The 10,986-nt window shown below is 45.6% G+C and overlaps 1 protein-coding gene across 2 annotated transcripts in view; it reads left to right on the top strand.

Annotated features, from left to right (window-relative positions):
* Positions 1-2,389: 2,389 nt before the first annotated feature.
* Positions 2,390-10,986, top strand: part of bin1b (bridging integrator 1b) — a 51,451-nt gene continuing 42,854 nt past the window's right edge. The window contains exon 1 of one of the 2 annotated variants that reach the window (XM_063212074.1): positions 2,390-2,933. In XM_063212074.1, the coding sequence (XP_063068144.1) occupies positions 2,814-2,933 (120 nt within the window). In that variant the 5' untranslated portion in view covers positions 2,390-2,813. The remainder of the gene's footprint in view (positions 2,934-10,986) is intronic. The other variant, XM_063212075.1, reaches the window with a different exon arrangement.

Below are 10,986 nucleotides of genomic sequence, written 5' to 3'. Positions count from 1 at the left end.
ATAATAAGGTCGATCATGACGGTGCAGAGCTGCGCCAAACCGAGCAGAACGCATACGCACTTTGCCGTTTCAATGCAGTCTTGTTAGAGTTTTCCAACCAGAATGCATCGAAACCAGGGCTTTGAACCGGTTCAAGGAACGAAAACGAAAACCGGAAACTTTTTGTATTTTATAGGGAACAGAAACGAAACCGGAAACGTTATTATTTTTTATGTTCTGGAACGGGAACACTTATTTAAAAATAATGGTAACCGGTTAATACCGGTTAATACCGTTCCTCAAACTAAATTAAAAAAGTAATTATTTTCCTGTTACCATGACAGCTGAGGTTCACGTCCTGTGTGACATCAGACAGTGAGTTGTGGATAACAAAGTCTCCACTCCACATCTTAAATAAGAGAAACCACTGTCATACAATAGGGCAGAGTTTCCATTGCATCATTGTAAGACATTGCAGAGAAGCGTGTGTAAAGCGCACCGAGAATGTTCAACGTTATTGGGCATCCATGGCCTCTTCAAATATGCACAAACTCACAATGTCTATCATAGCGCTCCCCGTGACCCAAGTCAGCGTGGAGCACACATTTTCATCATTGAGGTTTATTCTCCGCTTCTCCGCTTAGGTCGTCCCTGAATGACAAAATTCTGGAGGATATTCTTTTCATCCTCTTGAATAAACAGTTTGGAATGTAGGCCGAGTCATTTGCACTTCCGTCTTTCTTGGTCAATTAACGTTAGGCCGATGGGGAGTAATCAGCTGACAGGAACGAAATTAACCGTTCCGGGAACAATATTTTTTTGTTCTAACCAGTTCGGGAACGTCAATTTATTGATGGAACCCATAACCAGAAACGTTATAATTCCGTTTCTGTTTGGAACGGAACGTTTGGAAAAAAATAACGGTTCAAAGCCCTGATCGAAACGGCAAAGTGCGTATGCGTTCTGCTCGGTTTGGCGCAGCTCTGCACCGTCATGATCGACCTTATTATGTTGACTGTCACCCCCCCTTTCGAATGAATGGTCTATCGTGGAACAACCCCTCCTCTGAAAGTTGTAAGACGGCTGGTACCAGGGCGATACCCATGGCCTTACAGGTGGCAGGCATGTCGAAAAACTGGAACAAGATCATGTCTTACCTCAATCGACATTGCATTTGCTGGTGTGCTATGGTCAAATCAGTCGGACATGGCTGATGAGAGCAGCAATGTTGAAAGCAACTTTACGAGAGTATTTAACCCTGGCCTGTATGAAAAAAATGACCAAATGTTTCTAAGCATCTCTTTGCATTAAGATTCAGTGTGAGATCTTCAAGGGACCCAATTACAAAAACACATCCTCATTTATTCTCTCTCTCTCTCTCTCTCTCTCTCTCTCTCTCTCTCTCTCTCTCTCTCTCTCTGTGTCACACACACACACACACACACACACACACACACACACACACACACACACACACACACACACACACACACACACACACACACACCAAACAATCAAATGCTTTACTCAGGGTAAACACAGATATTTTCAAAACACTGCCATACACACAGTAATACTAAGAGGACGGAACAACGCTTGTCATATTTTTTACTGAAGTGATTTTTCTACTCCAGAGTGTGTCTATGTATATTGTTCATCATAAATGATGGCTATTGGATTCCCAAGTGCCTCCACATTTCTATCTGTGTGATCCCAAAGCTGAAAAATGTAAAGATCATTTAAATATTTTATGAAAATGTCTACTTCGTTGTTGAGAGAGACGTGTTGATATGATATCAGACACTACTATGTAAAGTAAGAAATATTTAAAGATTTATTTTTTAAATTAAATATAATGGAAATATTATGTCTCGTTGTGTGTGTGTGTGTGTGTGTGTGTGTGTGTGTGTGTGTGTGTGTGTGTGTGTGTGTGTGTGTGTGTGTGTGTGTGTGTGCCGCTCACTCAGACAAAGAAGTACATTTATTATGGCCTTGCGTCGCCATCCAGTGGCTACGGTGAGGCTACACATGACAGCAAGGTGCACTGTTGTGAAGGGGCAAAGGAGCATACATAATTTTCTTGTGACCTCAATCATGATGTAAATGACAAAATTTCGTGTGTATTTTATTTAATTGCGGGGATGTAGCTGCCATGTGGCTGGCAATGTAAACTCCTGCTGTTTACAAGGGCAAGCAGAGACCGATAGCTCACAGATATATAACACTTTAAAATAAAACTATCAAAATAGTATTCTTTTAATTGCATGAACTTTAAGACACCCCCCCCCCCCCCCTTGAGCTACCGCTTTACCTCTAGCAACTGTTGCTGTGTCGGCTAATAATAATACACGTGACCATGCCTTTAAGAACCTCCTGTGCGTGGGGGAGGAGTGGAGTGGAGGGGAGGGTAGGGGGCACGGGGAAACCCAATCTGTCCAAACCGGACCTGATGCTCTTTCCACCGCAGAGGCCACCGAAAAGAGGTCGAGTGTGAGACGGTGGTCTTTCAGGGCTGCGGAAGAGCTAGACGCCTCCTTCACTTTTTTCTGTCACTTTTTTCCCTTTTCTTTTTTAGAGTTTGTGTGTAGAGTTACTAGCGGCGCTCTTCTCACCTTTAAGAAGCTGTCATCGGGGGATTAGAGTTACGCGCAACCTCGCTACACCTTTAAGAGGGTTTAGTTGTACGACCCAGCGCAGCTCAGTGTCTGCGGGAGGCTCCCAGCAGCGCGACGCCCATCCCAATTGACTTCTCTCCCCCAAAAGTTTTTTCTTCCTGATTCCGCCCGCTTTTTATCGCTCTATCTGTTTGGCACGCCGCGGAGGAACGAGACACCATGGCTGAGATGGGTAAAGAGACGGCGGGCAAGGAGCCGGCCAAAGACATGGGCAAAGGAGTAACGGCGGGGAAACTGGCGATCAACATGCAGAAGAGGTTAACCCGAGCACAGGAGAAGGTAAGGGGATGATGACGACAGGGCTACACCTCTAAAACCTTATAGCCTGATCCGTGCTCGAGCGTGTCTCTTGTTGTCAGTTCGAGTTGCAGCAGACAAGCAACCAAGCAAGCATGGCGCACCGGTAAAAGTTTGTCGCCTTTCCACCCAGCGGCTAAATGTCAAAGCGACAGGAACGCTCCGCTGCTGCTATTTGCGCCTGGGATAGGCTCAGCTGCTTGAACCCACGCCGTTACTTTGACAGCACTGGCTTGTGATCGTGTGGGAATAGTGCACAAGTTGCGCCACTATAAATAGTCGACTCATCTGGCTTGGAAAAAGGCAGCGCATACGCCCGTTTGTCCGCCAGTCTGTTGTTCCTGTTTATTATAAAGCGCACCGTTATGTGGGTACAAGCAGGGCTTTTGGAGAACCGTTATGCTTGTGGGTGCGAAGAAGAGAGTGGCTCCTTTGTGGGCTGGTGGATCTCCAGTCGGAGCGGAAATAAGGATTGACTCAGTGACAGCTGCGTCTCTGTCGTGACCCAAACTGATTTTCCAGTGTGCGCAAAAAAAACATGTCTGTTGAGTAGAGAGAGAGAGAGAGAGAGAGTGAGTGAGTGAGAGAGTTGACATTTTATTGCGTTCGGTTCAAGTGTAGAAATATGGGTTCGGCACAGTAGGCGCGCGGGCTTTGATCGTCTTGTAAGAGTAAAGCCGCATTAAGACTTTAAATGGAATTGCCCAGAATACACTCTCTCCACAAATCGAGCTAATGTCACCACAACAAATGTTGTTTTTCGCTACTTTGGGCTAATGTAGCTCTTAATGATCTGTGAGCAACTGACTGTAAAAATCCAACGAACCACTGTACCACTCACAACATGCAACGTGCACACATTCACTTTCACCCATGCAATAGGTCTCATACAAACATAAAGAACATAAATAAAATGTAATATTACACAGTCTAGACTACCTATAAAATGGTAACTAATCAGGTTTGCAGGTCCATCCACTAACCTCCTCTATACCCTATCTGTGAGTGCCCCCCTGTGTGTGTGTGTGTGTGTGTGTGTGTGTGTGTGTGTGTGTGTGTGTGTGTGTGTGTGTGTGTGTGTGTGTGTGTGTGTGTGTGTGTGTGTGTGTGTGTGTGTGTGTGTTGGGGGCTGGGGTCGGATGGGGGTGTGGGTGTTAAGGAGGACCAGAGAAAATACACCCAACTAGAAAATGACATTATAGTCACTTTAGTTTCTGGGAAGAGGGTCTAGACCAGAAGTGCCAAACATAAGTGCCAGGGGGGCAGATGTGGCCTGCCAGACAGTTCAATTATCTGGCCACAGACTTGTAGAGAAAAATGAACTGTGAAAAGTAGCTGCAGGTGTTCAGGTTTTCAATAGACCTACTTGAGAACAAGTTTGTCATTTACAGCCAATGCTCCTGATTAAACCTCTGTCATCAACCTCAAAATGATTGACTAGTATAGTGTTTCTCAACAGGGGCGTTACAGCCTCCCAGGGGGCGTTGGGGAGCCCTAAGGGGGCGTTGAAAAGGATACAAGTGAATGGGGGCGGGGCTTAGTTACCATTGGGGGACGTTAGTCCGTTTCATTTTTCAATACTAAGGGGGGCATTGGCAGGCTTATAATAAGGTCAAGGGGGCGTTGGGAGGCTTATGATGAGGTCAAGGGGACATTTGTTCAAAAAACGTTGAGAACCACTGGACTAGTAGGTTAATATGATTCCGATATGAAGCTGAAATTTGTGATATTTCGCAATTGCGTAATCCGGTCCACTTAACACCAAATTGGCTGTATGTGTCTCGAGAAACAAAGTGAGTTTGACACCCCTGGTCTTGCCAAAAGCAGGTGCTGAAGTGTGGTCAGGTCTGGGGAGAAGAGATGTGTCCGACGAGTTCTGTTCCCATCTTGAGGAGCTCACATACCACTAGTGAACATTCCAGAATATAATTTGCTCTTCCTCCAGAGCAGTGTTAGGAGCAGTATTACCGTACGCAGATATCCAGTATACAGACAGCCACACACGGACATACTGTAATATATCAGTGGCACAGAGTAATTCATGTTTGCTTTTCGTGTGTGTGTGTGTGTGTGTGTGTGTGTGTGTGTGTGTGTGTGTGTGTGTGTGTGTGTGTGTGTGTGTGTGTGTGTGTGTGTGTGTGTGTGTGTGTGTGGAGGGGGGTTTGTGGTGTGTACTTTATTTATGACCATGTGCTTGTGAATGTGTCTTTGTGTGTGTCTGTGTGTCTGTGTGTGCGTGCATGCATCTGTGTCTGCGTGTGTGTTGCAAACAAGCCCTATCCTAGATCTGTTAGCCGGCATTATTTCCTTAATAATATTTCTTGACCTGCTGTGCGGATAGAGCCACGTATGCCACACACAATTGACTCCCAAATGCAAGATTACAGTCCTGTATCATAGGCTATTGTTAAAAGTACACATAACTACCACGACATCAGAGCGCCATATTATAATAATCAGCATGTTACAACACTGTCCTGTAACCTATTGAAAATGACTACTCATAAATTCTAATTTACAGTGCTACGTCATGTAATAGTTAGCAGCACTAAGGTGCAACGATCAGTTAGAAACACTACAGTGTCATGTTTCATGATTACAAGAAGACACCACGTCATATTTCCATAGACCTCATCCTGTTGTCAGCACAGATATATATTGCAATTGTGTCCCAGGTCATGTAGGCTATAGTTACCTGGTTCACACCCGACCATATCACAAGTGGGATATGGCCTTGACACCACCTATTGAAATTCTCATTGGGAAAGTGTGGTTTACGATTGTCAGCAGGCGATTATTGGCCATTATGAATGTATCGTTTGGTGTAGCACATAGCTAATCGTGTCAGTTGTATTCAAACAAACTGCAAGATTCCATTCGTCAAGTAGGCTAATATACGTACGTATGTCATGATGATCTTTCCAACCCTTCCTGCTCTTGGATTGTCTCCTTACTTCAAGCAAAGAGATGGATCTACAACAATCTACAATCTACAATAGGGCGTTTTTTGGGAAGTAATTCACTCCGTTTCTTCAGCCAACTTCACTACAGAAAAATGCATGAGGTGGTATAAACCAAAGTAACTGAAGAGATTCCCGTTGCTTCGGAAATATATTTCTTAGTATTTTACCTGAAAATGAAGTATATCCCTCAATACATTCTCTATGTATTTCTAGTGGTCTTCACTCCAGACGCCATTTTGTCCGGGAGAAAATGCTTCCCATAAGTTAACATTGATTGTCCTCTTTTGTTGTAGATCCATCTCTTTGCTTCAGGCTAGCGCTTTGGGACGAGTCTTTCAGATCAGAACGATGCAAAACAGCATGAGATTCCCAGGCTAGTAGGCTAGTTGACATGGACACGTTACAGTGCTATGACACGTTACCATGGCCACATATTATAGTGACATGTGATACTGTTACCATATGGTTACCATGGACATACAGCACTATGTCTACTTTGATCCACCACATTACGGTGTAGTTGTCATGGTATTACCCATGCTAGTTGTCATGGGCCCACGGCAGTGTTATTACATATTACCATGGTCACAAATCATGGTGATATGTGATACTGTTACCATGGACATATTTTAGCACCCACCATGTCTACTTCGATCCATCACAATGCTGTATAGTTGTGATGGTACTAGCCAAGATGGTTGTCATGGTGTTAGCCATCTGAGGGGAAAAATAAATCTCCACAGCCCCAGCTTTGCGGTAGTCCTGTCTGTGTTGTTGTGATCTGATCCAATCAAATCAAATGGCTGACTTTGTTACCCACCTTTTGGCAGCCTCCCTGTCTGTGTTGGCCGATTGCCCCTCACCAGAGGAGCCGCACATGCCAAGCCGCCGCCGGTCAGACAAGAACGTTAGCTATCATATGCTACAAAGGCTCTAGACATTCATTCTCCTCTGTCGCTATCATGGATCGCTGATAAAAGCCTGGTATAACAGACAGACATTTATCATATTAAAAGTTAGCCTACTCTTTACAAAATAAACTTGACTTAACCCTTTAAGACACGTCGTTATAAATTTGCTGTTATCAGAATGGCAATGACCAAGTCGTTGTGCAATACGAAAGGCACTGTGTTATGTCATAGTACTGTAGTACTATGATAGTTATTTTTTAGATTACTTTTACAGCGTACCACAGGAGGTACGGCGTGCATTAAGGGGCTACGTGATACATAGCTAAAGCTAAAACCTCTAATAATAATAGTTGAGACTGTGTGTGTGTGTGTGTGTGCGTGTGTGTGTGTGTGTGTGTGTGTGTGTGTGTGTGTGCGTGTGTGTGTGTGGATGTGTGTGTGTGGATGTGGGTGGGTGGATGAATCTTTCGGCTGCCAACTCCTTGGACACTGTCTTGGACACTGCAGAGAATATAGTTGTAGTTGTGTTATTGAGGACTTTACAGAGACAAGTGCGTTTTTTAAGTGTTTGATCTTTCTGGCCTTTTGAAATCTTCATAAATGTCCGGGGCACACCTCTGACCCATTAAACAATAAAACTCAATAAATGAATAACCACACACAAAACAAATATGATTTCAAAGCCCACTTGGAATACCTTCAAGGCCCACCAGTGGGCCCTGGCCCACTGTTTGAGAATCACTGGGCTAAGGCGTTAGTTGTGGTTGCCTGTGGCCTTGAAGACTGCATAGATAAAGATGGAAAAGTCTGTGTCAACCAGGATTTTTTTGTTCCCACTTTTTTTATTTTCTGGTGTAACGTTTTGGGTGAACACCCTTCTCAGGGTGTGGGTGGGAGCAAAAAAAAATCCTGGTTGAAGCAGACTTTTTCTAGCCTCGCAAGCCGTACTTCCGCCAAAGGATTGGCTCCACTACGGTAGTCTGGCCGTGCTTCTCTGTGGAGTGCCTGGAGCAGTAGGATTTTGATCGCAACGCCCCCCCATGTGGGGGCGAAAGGGGGAGGACGCTTGTGACAATGACGTACACATCTGCGCCAGAGCCGTTGGTCTGCGCTATGTTGTTGTTGAGTAACTGCCGGCGATTGGGTGAGAGGTGTCCAATAATTTCAAACCATAACTGAGTGCAAACTTCCTGCTTCCTGCAATCGCTTCAGAGCAAACAAATGCCAGACTATAAATACGAAATTAAATGGTAGTATTATGGGATGGTCAGGACCAGGCTAGACTTTTTCACCTTTATCTATGCAGTCTTCAAGACCACTTTTTTTATCTTGACCTGGTCATTTAGTTGTCCTGCTCCCAGGTCAGACTTTTTTTTTTTTTGATGTGTGGGCTTTAAACTTCTCCTTCCACTTGAAGACTGCACATCCAGTACACACGTGGGTGTCTTTGAAGTGTGTCCGGCAGTGGTGGCCTGAGGCGTTCTAGGAGGAGGCGAAGGTCAGCTCACGTCTCCTTTTCCTTCCTGCTCTCCTCCTGACACATGGCCAGGTAGAGTAGACCAGAGTTAGACGATGCCTTTTGACCAGCGCACACGCTTACACGCGTACACGCACGCACGCACGCACGCACGCACGCACGCACGCACACACTCTCACTCTCTCTCTCTCTCTCTCTCTCTCTCTCTCTCTCTCTCTCTCTCTCTCTCTCTCTCTCTCTCTCTCTCTCTCCTCTCTCTCTCTCTCTCTCTCTCTCTCTCACACACACACACACACACACACACACACACACACACACACACACACACACACACACACACACACACACACACACACACACACACACAGAAAGAAACCCTGTGGTCAATTCACAGGACAAGTGGGAAGGAAAACCTAGGAACTCAACTAGGGCTGCTGTAACAATATTGTATCGAACCGAGAAATCGTGATACGCAGAGATGCTGTATCGTGGTGCAAGAAGGCACTATCGACCGTGATACGCCCTTTCAATGTTCTGTTACCCTTCAGTACAGAAAGCAAAAGCAAAAAGCAAATTAATTAATTTAAAAACATGCATTTAAAAAATCGTTGGGGGGGCTGTGTCGCAGCGCGCTAAGCCCCCCACATTTGGGCTTGCATGGCCATCCACGGGGACTCCGGTTCGAGTCCGGCCGGGGTCATTTCCCGATCCTCCCCAGTCTCTCCGTCCCATTCGCTTCCTGTCACCATCTTCGACTGTCCTGTCAAATAAAGTCATAAAAGCCCCAAAAAATACATTAAAAAAAAATCGTTGGGTGTATCGAACAGTAGGACAAAACTCGTGATACGAACGGAATCGTGAGTTGAGTGTATCGTTACAGCCCTAAAATCAACCTATCCTTGAACGTAGACAGGCAAACAGTGCTGTTATGGCCATGTCTTGTTGTTTATGTCCAGATAACAGGCACTGTGCTGTTGTTTTAAGAGAGGATAAAAGTGTCTTCTATCGCCACACTCCTCCGCAGAATGTTAAAGGGTGAACTACACTGTGTCCTCACAGAAACTGACTGTACAGCCATCTCGTCTCCCTGTTGACAGTTAAAGGAGAAAAGCGTTTGCTTTTTTTCCACATTGAGTCCTTGATTTCACATCATGGTCTACTCACCCCTGTATGTTGTGTGTCATTTGGAGCTCTGCCGAAGATATTTGGCCATGAAATGACTTCCCATGGGCAATTTTTTGCATGCACAAACTATGCTGTTTTTAATTTATTCATTACGGTACGTTACCATTCACTTCAAGTCACGAACATATGCCTTTACCAGTCTGTCAAACACTAGATATATAGAAATACCGAGAAGTTTTCAAACAAGTGGTAGTGGTACCCTACCGTAATGAATAAATTAAAAAAACCATATGTTGTGTTCTCAGGAAGTCGTTCCATGGATATAACCAAGCCGAATATCTTCGGCAGAGCTAAAAATTAAGTTATATTTTCAGGGGACCTAGTGAAGGTGCGGTCTGTTGTAAAGGTGGCCGCATGGTTTGTGTTCATAGTACAGCCCTTGGAGAACTTCATAAAATTTGAAGTGGCCCTCCCTCGAATGAAAACGGTTCCCCACCCCTGCCTTAGAATGAGGACCCGGTGTCACTAAGTCCAGAATGTGGCCGAATGTGGCCTAGTCCTAAATCACGGCCTACATTCCAACAGGAAATGCCAAACAGGAAGGAAGCTTGCAGCGTTTCCTCTCGTTCGCTTGCTCTGATGACATCACGACATGTCTGATTGTGTGTGTGTGTGTGTGTGTGTGTGTGTGTGTGTGTGTGTGTGTGTGTGTGTGTGTGTGTGTGTGTGTGTGTGTGTGTGTGTGTGTGTGTGTGTGTGTGTGTGTGTGGGTGTGTGTGTGTGTGTGTGTGTTTCAGTGGCTCAGTGACCTTAGAAGATGACATCCAGTAGTGGGAGTGGGGGATAAGCTGAACGGCTCCACAAAGTCCTGCTGGACACACACACACACACACACACACACACACACACACACACACACACACACACACACACACACACACACACACACACACACACACACACACACACAAATGACCCCATTATTAAATACCCCTGTGCTGCTCCATTTCAGGAAACACCCTGTTCCTCTCTCAGTGAGCCCCCCCCCCCATGGTTACCCTTTGACCTTTGCTCTGTGTCATTCATTCATGAGTCATTCATTCACAGCGTCAGAGCCATCCACACACACACACATGCACACACACACACACACACACACACACACACACACACACACACACACACACACACACACACACACACACACACACACACACACAATTATAACACACACACACACACACACACACACACACACACACACACACACACACACACACACACACACTCACACGCACACATTTTCCTGCCCCCTGGCCCTCTGGCCCCATAAGACCAACCAAGAGGCGTGATTGGTCGATAGCGACACAAGGCCCGCCCAACTTCCCGACTTCTTGCACCGTGGCGTCTCTCTCATTCGGGACACGGTACTGTCCACGCCCGTCCACCTGTCCTGTCCCGTCCCGGCCCAGCATGCATTGGGAGAGAGAGAGAGGGGGGCGTCTATGAATAGCGCCCCGTCCTGTTGGCCGGCGGGGCCACATGATAATCCCCCAGAA

This window comes from Engraulis encrasicolus, chromosome 12 (genome assembly GCF_034702125.1).
Source record: "Engraulis encrasicolus isolate BLACKSEA-1 chromosome 12, IST_EnEncr_1.0, whole genome shotgun sequence".
Classification (NCBI taxonomy): Eukaryota; Metazoa; Chordata; class Actinopteri; order Clupeiformes; family Engraulidae; genus Engraulis; species Engraulis encrasicolus.
This window is presented reverse-complemented; position numbering and strand designations above follow the sequence as displayed.